Genomic DNA, 14,462 nt, shown 5'->3' with positions numbered 1-14,462 from the left:
GGTAACAGTTCCGATTATTGAATTACACTGTTGTACAATTTGCAAGTGCAAGTGCTGACATATAGTGAATTTTTGCCACAGAGCCCATATTTGAATATGAGATTACGCTGTGTGATCTATCATAATATCATTATGGTAGTTTAATGCATTATCTTGATGTCAACTAAGCATCTTCAGACTTCAACACTATTTAGTGTACAACCCCAGGTAGGATACCTATCTACTTCATTGACCTTCACATAAATACCAGGAAACCCAGTTCTCACCTGCTCGGCAGCTCCTGGTTCTCTGTCTAGAATCAACTGTGCAGCTTTGTTGTTTTTGGAGGTCATGGCAGCAGCAAATGGGGTCTGCCCGTTCTTGTCACGTAGGGTCAGATCCAACAACGGATGTGACATTAATAGTCTAATAAGAGTATCATGCTGATTGCTAATGGCGATGTGGATTGGCGTGTGACCTTCATTGTCCTTGAAATGTGACAAAAAGAAAAAAATGGATTCATAAGAAAATCGATAAATACAAATCAGAAATGTATTTGAGGGGTTTAAAGGTATGATATTATTTATTGAATAGTGAATTTACGAAAATTTTAATATTTCTGTATATTTACTGGATAAAATACCATCACTGAGAGCTTATACATGCTCATTGCCCCAAAGACTTTCCAACAAAAAATATATCATGTTTCTTTTATTAGTTGGTGCTATCATGATTGATCTTCAACGAAATGAACCAAAATGCGAGGAATTTCTATTGGTAGATCAAATTGATTAGAATCAACAAAATTGACTGACAGTGTTACCTTCGCATTCACATCAGCGTTCATTTCAATCAGGGACTGTACGACTTGCTCTAACCCCCATTGACAGGATAGATGTAACGGTCCCTGACCATCTCGAGATTCCTCACCCCCTTCACCGTTTGGACCCGGACGGCGTGAAGTATTAACATCACATAGACTGTAAAACAATCATATATTTCCTTCAGAAAATAGCTGAATTTTTTAAGCAAAAACTGAAAATTTAATCAAATTGTGTTTGCTGGTTAAACAATTAGTGTTTACTTTCTAAATATTGATGCATATAAGAAAAAAATGCAGAAAATTTTGGACCAGAAAGTCTGGTGGTGAAAACGTAAAAGCAGTTTAAAGTATACTGATGTTCAGGAAACAGAATTGTTGACGTCTCAGAATTTCAAACCTTCAGTCTCACCTTCTGATCAGAAAACAAGAAACAGCTTCGTTATTCTCATCAATGGCCCTGTGTAGTAACGTCTGCTGACAATTTGACGGTCCACGACCCCAAGCATTCGTGTCACAACCATGCCTCACCAACGTTGATGCCACGTCCTCCTGTCCGCTCTCAAGTGCAATCCATAAGGGAGGATTTCCGTTCTCGTCAATTACGTTCATGTTCGCACCGCGTACACAGAGAGCGTCTACCACGACGGGTAAGTGGCGCTTAATGGCAACCTGCAGAGGAGTTTCATTTTCTTTGGTTCTGTAAATAAAAAGGGAATTAAATATCTCAGTAAGAAATAAAAAATACAAGACTGGAATTCTCAGAGATATTTGAAGCCCAGCTTGACTGCATGTATAACACTGTACTGAGAATACAGGTAACTGCAGTAAACATCAAAAGGAATAGAATGATGTTCCTTGCAGCATCACTTCATGTATCACAATGTATTTTGTTTAATACTGTAAAACATGTCTTTTTCGCGAGCATGTCTTTTTAGCGAATTTAGCGAGTGATCTGATTCGCTAATTGAAGATGTCGCTAATGACTTAATTATAAATTCAAAATGGCCAAGACTTGGAGACTTGTATACAGTAATCCGGAACATAAAAATCTGGAGCACTTCCTAATTACACTTGACAGTTTTTCTTTGTTTTTATGAAGGTGATAACTGCGCATTTGTTTTAGCATGCGACAGACAAATATTGTGAAAACAGGAAATCAACAATGACAAGAGCGATTCGCTAAATCAACATTTCGCTATTACGTCACTTTACCACAATACGCTAAAATTGCATGTCCCTTTTTTAACATGTTTTACAGTAAATGCCTGGGTGAGTGCAACAAATTACCCAACCATACTTATCATATACCTCGTATTGCCCGGCCTCGTAACGCTATGGGAATCCCGATGCGCGAGCCGTGCAATAATTTTCCATATCACGCCCGGGCCCCGTTTACCATATTTGGTAAACGCGTCTATTTCCTGGAACTACTTTCTGTTTATAAACAATGCGCGTAATTTGCATCTGCGTTTCGATAATGGCTGACGATATTATTCTGTGGATAGAAAATATACCGAAAACACAAGTTGGACTCATTATTACCCTGACGAAAGCCGGCATTCCACCACAACCAATCATAAATATAACTGGTCACAAAAACGTGTCAAGTTTACAGCACTACAATACTCACATTCAGCTGGCATCGGTGTCACGGGATACACCCAGCGACACTGATGCCAGCTGACTGTCTGACGACACTGTATCTCAACGGGAAATCGTCGGCGCATTTCAGATATTCTTAGTTACGCCAGAATCTGGAACTGTAAACCAAACTGCTTCTTGTCAAGCAATTGTTTCTCGTTCACCGACTAAGGTTTTTAACAACTGTGAAATTAACGTGTCTTTACCCGTCTTTACCTGTGGCTACAACATCAGCTCCAAGAAATCGTCCGTTGTCGGACGGTCAGTAAATGACCAACTTAGCTGGACTGTAGTGTCCTTTCTTAAGAAAGAAAGTTTATAATGAGTTCATATTTATTACTGTTAAAATATTGTTATAAATTTATGTTCATTTGCTGTTTCATTAAAACGCAATTTGTGGATATATTTGGTGACATTAGTTTGTGTATAGATCCCTGTCACTGACGTCATGCGGTACCGGTCTATTGTGTGAGAGATGTTGACGCGATTGCGTCATTTAGAATCCATCGTATAAATCCGCACCAGTAAAAAGGCCCGTATCGAAACCCAGATGAAATCGAATAGGTTTTCTTTTGGGCCAGACGAGCGAAAAATAACATAACTAAAGACTTTTTTTTTCATATAAGGTACATGTATATGATAAAACCTTTATGGACTGGATACGGCTTTTGCTGCCCTCGATCGTACGGCTTACGCGCCTTTGCAAGCTCGGGCGCTTCCGCCGCACGACCTCGGGCCGCAAAGGCCGTATCCAGTCCATAAAGAATAATATCATATTTATATGATACATGTATACAGTATTATGTAATCAATTATTTTGAAAACATGCTTTAAAAACAGCAGTCTATTTACTTTTGCATAAATCAGTTCTACTATTTTTTGTTTAACTACTCATAATGTTTTGTGTAGGTATGTTTTGGTTTTGAAATTTGCCAATCAAAAAACATTTCAGATTTCATACGTATGTTATACAACTTGATTTGAAATATTTAAACATAACTTTGCATGTTGAACATTCAAATTCTTATTCTAATTTCATGAAAAAATACCATAGTTGCATATCCCTTTGATAAATTCAACCACACTGTTTCTCGCACTCATGTGAAACAGTTTTCAAAGTAAATTTTACACAGATTATTTAGCAACTAAACAACACTCACTTAATGTTGATATCTGCTTGGTGTTCCAATAAAAACAACGCACTCGCTGCATCCTGTTTCATAATGGCTTGATGTAACAACGTCATACCGTCGCTCATAGTGTGATTGATGTTCGCACCCCCAGCTAACAACTGAGCCGCTATCTCGTGCAGTCCCATCCATAGCGCCAGTCCAAGTACAGTTTGTTCTTGACTGTTCACTAAGTTTAGATCGGGGATAATCTGAAGACTGTGGTTACTGTGCATGGCGTTGGCTGAGGATAAGAAAAACAGATTATTTCAATGCTGAGTATGGACGAAATACATTATTCAATGAGTGATACATACCTTGATGTACACAGCTAAAAAATGTCATGGTTTCCAGACTCACAAATTTTCTAGACAAAATCAAAGCAGTTTGGTGATGTTCATATCATGGACCCAATGAAATGTTAGGTAAATAGACAATACACTTTGCATACATAATCACATGAAGTTCATTTCAAACACAGCCAAAAGTGACAACAGAGTTTCTTTAACCATCTCAAAAAAATAAATTACCTCTGTGTTCAAGAAAGACCGCTACAACATCTGTGTGTTTATTTACAATAGCAATATGTAAAGGTGTTTGCTGCGATGCTTCGGCTGCTGTATTGTCCCTGTCAAACCGACTAATAGGTTTTGTCACATCAAATTTTGTTTGGGCATTTGGATTGGCTCCTTTCATGAGAAGCTGTGATGTCAGCTGTGCAAGGCCATAATGTGCGGCAGTGTGAAGCGGAGTTTCACCCTGCAAATAAAAGATATCAGATGACGAACTTGTACGCATGTAGATATCCCAGGAATTGCCAAGTTAAGCCTTTGTAATGTCTTTTTTTTTTGTAAAAGTCATCATCTTTGTTCATATGAGTTTCATGTCATATAAAAATGAATCTTTGCCTTAAATTTTTGGTTTGATCAGCTGGTTTTATACCTTCACCTTAATCATATAAATCAAAAACACTGCTTCCAATCACTTGTAACTGAGATTATACAAAATTGCTAATTTGTGTAGCGCCCGAGTCTAATTCAAATACTGTGGAATACTTTATTTTCGCTGGAATTAATTTTCGCTGAAAAGGCTTTTTGGGCGTTTCGTATGGAATTTATTTTCACTAATTTTTGATGAGTTTAATGTGAAATATAGGAAAAAAAAGTATATTCGCTGGATTTTATTTTCACGGAATCATCCTTTCAGCGAAAATAGCGAAAATAAATTCCAAGCGAAAATAAAGTATTCTACAGTAGATTAGTTTTATTTTAGTTCACTGAGTACAAATGTGTGGTTACATTAAGGTAGAGATGCAGTTTATTTGGCTTGCTTTTTAATTGAGTAATTAGACAATGAAGATGGTATTATATATCCAGCATGTTATATATTTTCTGAAAGCTCATTATACAAACTTTGTAAAACTTGTCTTTATTTTAAATATCCAGAATGCGTTTTTGATTTTAGGTCAAAAATATGCTTTTTTGGACACAAGTGGTTTAAAAAAATTAGCTCAAAAACTTCAAGTCCGTTTGTGGGTAAAATTACATCACTGGATACCTTGGTATACTACTAATTCAAATGCGTCCACTCATCTCTCTAACGGCTTTCAAAGTCGCACAGCATGACCTCAAAGTTCACTCTTTTCTATTTTTGCATAATTTATATATCCATGTTAATTGCGGACTTGTTATTTTTGCTCCACTCGCAGTAATAAACTGTCCGGACGCATTTTGAAGGGGGAACACCTTGTCAATAATGTGTGAAAATTTCGAGGCAAATGGCCAAAGCGTCTATCAGCTATTTTAATTTAAAACCCAAGAATTCACCAAAAATAGAAGACGAGAAAAAGGCTAATTTGCATATTTGCGCGTTAAACCGGGAATTACTGCTTTGTCATACTTTGTCATACTTTCTACACTATTGAAATTGAAAGTTAACGTATAGACATAGACATTTTATGTAAAATTGTTGGACCAGAACAACTGCTCTTGAATATATAAATCAGAAACACGTCATTCACACCAGAGTTTTGATGGGGTCGATAAAAACACGTGTCAATGCCCAGTAAACATGATGTCATCTCATGAATTATTAAACAGGGGGCGGTCCTAGGAAGGTGACTTTTTATCACGATCAAAACATCATGGCTTCTCTTCGATGTATTTTCAATAAAAAATCTACGAGTATTTCAGAGCCTATGGTTTACCGTGAAGAGTGCAAAGTGGGATATTAAATTAATTATCCTTGATGATTTTTATGTAGTATTTAGAACCAACTCCAGGAAGCGAACGCACAATAATGAATAATCGCGTAATCCTAGAATCGAAACGCGAGGCACAGTTTTGTTCAGCGTTTCCAATCCCATTTTCCCACTGCAACATATTTGTTAAAACAATATTTGAATTCTGTTCGTTTTTTAAGGAGGCAATTTTTTATTTTTTCCGATTTTGGTAACGCCTTATTCAGGGATTTTCTAAGACAGTCGCAGACAATCAGCGCACGGATGTACGTACTAGTACAAAACATGCTGTTGTACTACCGGCGACGGTCGCTGCAAGGAGAGAGCTCCAGCTCCTAACGTAAAAGTTTTAAAATTTCGGCCGGTTTTAAATAATTTGTGTTGGAAATCTGACATGAAATGAGCGCAAAATTAAGGTGCATTTTCGAACGATCGAATTTTTCTGAATAGAAATCAGCAAATGAAAAAATAGGAGTGCTAAACAGTGTGCTCGTTAGTTTAAAAAAATGGAATGTCCGTCAAATTGACGTAAACTTCCCCATTTTTCACGGAAAAAGCAAAGGTCGTGGCCGAGTTGCAGGCTAAAAAACTCAAAAATCAAAACAAAATCATCAATCAGTAAGTATTATGACAAGGAAAACAAAACATCAAACGCGGAGAAGCGGTCAGCGCGTCAAAAGAGTTGTTAATGTATCAAGATACCTCTCTCTGTGATTTATTTTTCATTGAAATTATTTGCTTGTTTTCAATTAATTTTAGCGTACCTCTGCAATATATTTTAGCATTGTCAGTTGTTTGCTTCATTGAATTAAACGGAGTTCGTCCGGTTGCAAACAAAGCTGTCTCGCACCACCTAGCACCTAGCATTGGATAAAAGATACACGAAAGTTTGTATCTCCCCGACCCAGTGCAATATATCCGGTTAGAATCAAAGCTCACGTATCCCTTATTTGAGGGACCAGATTCTGCCGTAAATTCGGGATGGGATTTAGAACAAAATAAAATAGGACTTTTAAGGTGTATTTTGGCGTCATTTTCGGACATTTCAATCATTCCTGATGCCTAATATAGAGTTTTACCGTAGTCATTGACGCCTATTCAAGAGTATGATGTTTATTGTGACTAGCGTGAATGGGTAAGCTTCGTTTAGACAATGAGCTGTTATCACTGTAAACAATGTTAAATTATTCTTCACATGCTCAGTTTATTTTTTGAGAACAATTATTTAAAAATAAAATCTCTCAGTCAATCAGAAACTCTGATTCACGCCTTCAGGGAAAGTCACGTTTGGACGCTCACGTCGATTTTGTTTTTCGTTCGGCGGGCTGATGCCTTCAGTGTAGCTTTTGCCTCTTCCGACATAGAAATCATCTGAATCTTCTTTCTACCTCTCTTTCTTTTCACACCACGCATAATGTAATGATAAAAATTAGGAAAAAACGCCGAGGAAATATAATGTTTGGTTTGCTAGCGAGCAATAACTGATTCGAGAATAATTGCACATGCGCGTGAATTGAATGAACTATGACCCGTACAATCTCGATATGCATATTGTCAATCAAAGGTCCTGTTATTTGCTTACTCATGCAAATTAGGCAATTGGACATAAACATTGCCACGTGTGAGTGTTTTTTATTTTTAACCAGAAAATAAACAGCAATTTTAATGGTGTTCCAATAAGAATTCATTGGTCAAATTTTCACAGAATGTTCTTTAGATAAAAATCTATATAAAAAACGAAAAAAACTATTTTTGATTGAAATTCACAAATAAACTGCATCTCTACCTTAATTACTAGCATAACTTACTTGAAGATTAGCATGACCGACTTTAGCATTGTGCTCGACGAGAAACAAAGCAGCTTCCTCGTTCCTGGCTCTGCTTGCCAGATGCAATAGTGAGTCACCTACAAAGACAGTGTGAAGAGTTGAAGGAAATGGAATGAAGATAATAATAATCAATGAGAAAAGTGTGGTACATCGTGTATTTAATTGGCCAAAAAAGGGGTAGATGTCTTACCAGTTTGTGCATGGATAGCATCAGGACTACTTCCACGTGTTATCAACCTCGCTGCAAAGCTGTTGTCATCATATTGCTGGTCTCCTGTGGTGTTATCTAAAGCCAGCCATAGTACAACGTCTCCTTCATTGCTCCTTAACTCCAAGTCAAGTCTACATACAGAGAAATCAAGTACAGTGTATGAGAACATCTTATTAACTTTTGGCACATTTCAAAAAATAAACCTGTGAAATCTTTCCAATACTCTTTTTTTTAAATTTTGATCAAGAACTGTGGGTAATTAATACAAAAATTTTGCACCTAAATCTTGGCGAGAAAATATATGTTTATTAAATGAACAAATAATATTATGACAAAATGTATTTTCAATCCATATAGGCAGTGCACTATAACCCTTTCTCTATCCATATACTCACTGTTTGTATCCTAGCAAGAAGGTGAAGACAGCATCATTTCGTGCTGAAACTGCTCTATGTAATGGTGTCCTGAAACAAAATAAGTCATTGAATGAAACATCATAGACTCAAAAAGCAAACTGACATACATATGTGTTGCATTATTCAGCATATGGATGGACTGCGTGATCGCTTAGTATTACCATATAGACAAGTTGGTTGGTATTTGGGTGGTCAGTGTATGAACCACCTACTACATGCAAACAACATTGTGGATGATCTGTCCTCCTGTTAAATGGCTCAACTGTCCGGTTGATGAATGTATGCAACTACACATAGTGTTATTTTTAATCCTAACAAGTCAGTTTGTATTTCAATATTTCCACCACAATGTAGGGTTCATCATTAGTCGAGTTTGTAGAGAGACACTCATGGGTGTTGTCATAAAAATTTGTAATGAATCTCTGATGATATTAATTGACAGATGAATAGTGTTCATGCCAGTGTGAACAGCCTTATTCGCTGATTTGCCCACTGCATATGTCATCATCATCTTTTTGAAGATTTACTGTTTACTGTGGTCCGTTCGTACCAAAGGACAAATTATTTGTATTTGTGTTACAATAATGCACTCAGAATCTTGCTTAACCTTGGTCTCAATACCAGTATGGTGCAAACCTATTTTTATAATCAAATTTGCTTGTTTGGGCGAAGAGAAGGAAGGCAATGGCTAACTTTTACTTAAGAGCTACGACTAGTAGAAATACGTTGATTGACTATATTAAATGCAAATATAATGAATTTCAGCAGAGCATTTAATAGTTGGTGAATTTTTTTTTAACATTGACGTGTCTGTATTTATTTATTTATTCACTCCTTTGACGATATACTTGCTTTAGTTTTAAATTGTGTGAGAGGGCTTTTGAATTAAAGAATAATAATAAAAAAATCCGTGAGGCTTGATTGAGAAATGACATGGGACAAATGAACAAAGATGAAACCCAAAAAGTATAAAACAGTACAAAATCATTGAAGCTGAATTTTGTAGAAACTCCATTACTACTACATTACTACTTCCATTACTACTGAATTACAAAACATGCCTAACCTTCCATTGTTATCTTGCATGTTGGGATTGGCGCCATACTGGAGTAATAATGCCGCTACCCTCGCCATACCGTCTATGACATCTCCTTCAGCTATGCCAGGGTTATAGGAGCCAACTATGTGCAAGGCTGTTTCCTTCTCTCTGTGACTTGCTGAATTACTCTTGGCACCATTTTTGACAAGGAAACACGCAGCAAATTCATCACCTGTGAAAAAAAAATCAACAACGTATTTTTCAGATAATTATCATGGTTAAACGATGAAAAATTATGAAATTCACAAATTCCTCAAAATGGCAATCTGAGATCATCATCATACTTATTGAGGCTTGTTGAGGCTATGGGACTATTACTGTCAAATACTTTATTCCTACATGGAATTTATTTTCGCTGAAAGTATGATTAGTGAAAATAAAATCTAGCAAATATATTTTTTGTCCTTTATTTCACATTCAACTCATCAAAAATCAGTGAAAATAAATTCCATACAAAACACTCAAAAATCCTTTTCTGCGAAAATTTACTCCAGCTTAAATAAAGTATGTTACAGTATGTCAAATATTTAACGATAAGAATAACTTCAAAAATTTGCCCCCGATTTGGTTTTGTTGACTCCCATGTGCGAAGCACAAAATGGGAGTCTTTGCAGTTAGTGTGTCTGTGTGTGTGTGTGTATGTGTGTATGTGTGTCCGACTGTTCCACTGCTATCTCAAGAACCATACATCGGTTTTTGATGAAACTTGGTGCATAGATGCTCTGGGCCAATGCGCAGATTTGATTAGGTTTTGGTAAAAATCCATGCTCGTTAATTACCTAATTTGCATGATAATTAGCTAATTTTTAGCTATTCTATGACTGTTCCACTGATATCTAAAGAACCACTCATTGGATTTTGATGAAACTTGGTACATAGATGCTCTGAACATATGTGCAGATTTGATTAGTTTTTGGTAAAAATCCGTGCATATTAATTACCTAATTTGCATGATAATTAGCTATTTTTTAGTGGTTGCATGACTTTTCCACTGATATCTAAGCATTGGATTTTGATGAAACTTGGTACATAGATGCTCTGAACTAATGCTGGGTTTTGATTAGTTTTTGGTAATAATCCGTGGATACTAATTACCTAATTTGCATAATGATTAGTCAATTTTTGTTTTTTCCACTGATATCTCAAGTACTAATCATCACATTTCAATGAAACTTGGTACATAGATGTCATATGACACTGCACAGATTTGATAGTTTTTATGGTAATATCAGTACATATAATTACCTAATTTGCATAATTAATTAATTTTCAGCTTTTGATACAAGTAGTGAGAATTACATTTCAATGAAACTTGGTACTTACATACTCAAGGACTATGCAGAGATTGATTGTTTCGGATAAATATTTGTGCATATTAATCACCTAATTTGCATAATTAGTTAATTTTCAGCTTTTCCATGGGTATCTCAAGTACTAATCATCGCATTTCAATGAAACTTGGTACATAGATCCTTTAGGACTATGCAGAGACCTGATTAGTTTCAGGGTAAATAATTGTGCATATTAATCACCTAATTTGCATAATTAACCAATTTCCAACTTTCACACTGATATGTCAGGTACTAATCATCACATATCAATGAATGTTTATACATGGATGCTGTAGGACAATAGACAGACCTGGTCAATTGTGTGTTAAAATCTGTACATATTAATTACCCAATTTGCATAATAATTCATAATTTTTTGGTTCTAATCACATTTCAATTAAATTTGGTACATAGAGTTTTTGTTACATTGCGCAGACCTCATTAGTTTTTAAGCTTTAAGTTTAAAGTCATTAAGCTTTCACACTGATATCTAAAGTACTAATTATTCCATTTTAATGAAACTTATCGGTAGTACAAAGATGCTCTAGGACAATGTACAAACCTACTTAGTTTGGGGTAAAAATCTGTTCCCTAATTAGCACAATAATTCATAATTTGTTGGTTCTAATCACATTTCAATTAAACTTGGTACATAGAGTTTTTGTTACATTGCGCAGACCTCATTAGTTTTACACTCAAATCTGTTCATATAAATTTTCTGATTTGCATAATTAGTTTTCAGCTAAGTAATTTCAAATTATATTTAATGTGTCTCCAATACTCTCAGCACATGGGAGTTCTTTCTAAGCTTTCTTTGATTCTGAATTTACTGTCAGTCAGAGACGAATAATTGTGCATTCAAAAGAACACTATACAACAGTTTTACGGCAAATGATATTCAAACCACAAAATTGGAAGCTGCAACAATTACCAACATAATAGACAGGCCCATGTTTTGAAACTGAGTACCACCCTGGTCTGAAATTTTTGTCATGCCATTTGAATTCTGGGGAATTCTCACCATTTTGGTACTTTCTGGCATGATTCTTACCATTTTTGGTACCCACTTGTAGATTTGACTACCACACAGGCATAAGTGGACACATGCCTGGATCCGCTACTGAACATATTGAAAATCATTTTAATATAATAGTCCCACATAATGTGTATTCCAACATTTATCTCAACCATGTACATTACATGGTCAGTCCAACACGATGGGAAAAATGCATTTTTACTACCCCCACACTTTTTTGATGCAGCAGTTCTCACCTCTTCTAACAGCTTTATGAAGCAGACATTGTCCCTGGTTATCAGTCATATCCACATCAACTTTATGCTTCACTAATTCCTGTGCTATACTCTCCTGTTTAGTGGACAATGCCAGATCTAACGGTAGATCTTCGTGGTCGTCTATGATATTTAACTTAGCTGGCAACTGGGAGAAAAGAAAGAGGTAGTGTTCTTTGAAACCAAACTACATATCAGCTATCCAACTGTAGCAGTATTTGTTTCTGATCTGAGGTTTTTTGTTTTGTTTTTAACTGCCATTAAAAAAGAGCTTTTACTTCGATTGTTTTAAAAATTCCTTGCAAAAATCCTAAAATCGAAAATGAAAAACATTTTATGTTACTAAAAATAGAACTGATGCAATAATAATATGCAATGCGGACAGGGTGTGGAGACAGTAGATGTTGTTGTGTCGTCACAGGAAGCGCTGTCCCAACACAGACCTGTGACATATGACGCCTTACTAGTCGAATCTGGCTAAAATAGTGCTATGCTGCCTCTTTACACTAGTGTTTATACCAGAACTTGATAATCTTCTTTCCAATTTAAATTGCTTTTCAATCGTGTATTGTAGTGAGATATTGTTTAGTGAGTGAAATATTAATGTCATAAATAATTTAATCTTTGAAACAACAGAAACTAACACATAATAACGATAATTAAATTTGTGTTTGAAGTTCGAAAGTACTTGCGTAATTTCCGGTTTCAACTAGTTCGAAAATAGAACGTGCTGGAATGCAAATCACGCGTAGAACGCCTACTAAACCAGACACTAGCTGCGTAAACTTATTGCAAATTTGCGCAATTTGGGCCCAGTTTGTTCTTACAAGTTTTCTAAGTTTCATTATTTAGTAAACAGGTCTATGAAATGATTCAATATATCCATAAAATACGGGGCAATCGAAGATAGACTTCGAAACGTTCGAAGTTTCAAACAAACTCGCGGCACAACTTGCGCAATATGCGTCAGATCGGTGTTGAAAGAATGCTGACCTGCAGCGTCACTGCAGTAGATCTTTTAAACACAACCATGTTACTTTGATTTGCATCGTTACTCCTGCTGTGAATCCAAAAATGTTACTACCAGAACAAAACGTATGCAAAATTACTTCAACATCGTTATAATTATAAATACTACTGTCACTATCCTTGTTTTTTTTTTCTTATTTATTTAATGACATCATGAATAATTGAATTGAATAATGAGTATCCCAAATACATAATACTCAGTGACATGTAAAGTATGCCATTCATTACCTGTGAGTCGTATTCCATCAGATAAAGAAAGACAACGTCTTCTCGTTTATGCCTGATAGCTGTATGTAACGGATATTCCGTCTTGGCTTTGAACATTTTATATAACAAAGGTGCAGTCATGCTGGAAAAATCAGGGCTACTGAAGTCACCCTGGGAGAAAAAAAAAAGAGATATTTATGTGTCACAAACAACCTACTGTTATTTTTTTGCAACTAGAAATCAGTGAAATGTGCACTACTATATTTTGCAATTTTCCAGACATCACAAAATTCAGGAAAACGCTTCTAGATTTAGATCAAGGAAATGTTTTGGACAAAGATAGTTTTGGTTCAATCAATCATTTTTGCACGTAAGTAAGGATATGTTGGTAATAAAATCAGGTATCATTTGCATAATTCATCCATATCATTGACGTAATTGACGTAATGTTTGATATGGGTCCCATGCAACATATACAACGGGTGTAAAAGAGAATACCCAGTATTTGTTTACATAAAACCTGCAGGACGACTTTAATATGAAACATACCCAGTGATTTGAAATAATCTCAGAGCAGTACTCTCGGAGAACATTGGCTTGAATTTCATCAGCTGTGGCATAAAATTTAATACAATTCCTGACATTCACTGAGGACATCAATGCTTTTTCACACCTAGAAATGAACAAATTAACGGAATAGACCAATAAATGATTTCCATGCCTAAAGACACAAGTTTAAAACCACAATGAGATCGCAAATTAAAAGGACATATTTAATATTTACAACTTGAGTGAGAAGTGAGTGTGCACAAATTATAAAGATCAGTTTTCATGTTCAGGCAAAAAATGAAAAATATCCAAAATGGGTAAATAATATTATAAACGAACAAAAATGAGCATTCTCACCTATCTCTCAACCCATCTAATTTATATCTACTGGCAGCTTTCAAAAGCTGTAAGACAAATGTGTCGTCGGATTTCATGTCCGCTTGGTCGGTATAAACCCATTTCATTAAACAAACCCCAACATCATATGGTATGTCTATGGTGAAGAAAAACAACAACATCATATTAGTCATGAAAAGTGATACCCCCAGCAGTACTCATTTAATTTTGGTTGCTAGGAATTGATTATATAGAAAAGACAAAATTACGCAAAAGTCGCTAACACTCTGTTTTATAGTACCATAGATAAATTT

At 35.6% G+C, this 14,462-nt stretch overlaps 1 protein-coding gene across 1 annotated transcript in view; it reads right to left on the bottom strand.

The window, feature by feature from the left end:
• LOC100372945 (ankyrin repeat and FYVE domain-containing protein 1-like) overlaps positions 1–14,462 on the bottom strand; it is a 28,160-nt gene that overhangs the window by 9,739 nt on the left and 3,959 nt on the right. Inside the window, exons 4-16 of the mRNA XM_085490877.1 lie at positions 14,170–14,305; positions 13,813–13,936; positions 13,285–13,434; positions 12,010–12,175; positions 9,374–9,578; positions 8,287–8,355; positions 7,871–8,022; positions 7,660–7,757; positions 4,143–4,371; positions 3,604–3,856; positions 1,212–1,499; positions 803–959; positions 267–467 (exon numbers count right to left, since the gene is read on the bottom strand). Coding sequence (XP_085347003.1) covers positions 267–467; positions 803–959; positions 1,212–1,499; positions 3,604–3,856; positions 4,143–4,371; positions 7,660–7,757; positions 7,871–8,022; positions 8,287–8,355; positions 9,374–9,578; positions 12,010–12,175; positions 13,285–13,434; positions 13,813–13,936; positions 14,170–14,305 — 2,228 coding nt within the window. The remainder of the gene's footprint in view (positions 1–266; positions 468–802; positions 960–1,211; positions 1,500–3,603; positions 3,857–4,142; positions 4,372–7,659; positions 7,758–7,870; positions 8,023–8,286; positions 8,356–9,373; positions 9,579–12,009; positions 12,176–13,284; positions 13,435–13,812; positions 13,937–14,169; positions 14,306–14,462) is intronic.

The sequence above is a fragment of the Saccoglossus kowalevskii genome, chromosome 16 (assembly GCF_978046115.1).
Source record: "Saccoglossus kowalevskii chromosome 16, keSacKowa6.1, whole genome shotgun sequence".
Lineage (NCBI taxonomy): Eukaryota > Metazoa > Hemichordata > Enteropneusta > Harrimaniidae > Saccoglossus > Saccoglossus kowalevskii.
Note: the sequence above shows the minus strand (reverse complement) of the source record. Positions and strands in the feature narration are given on the sequence as shown.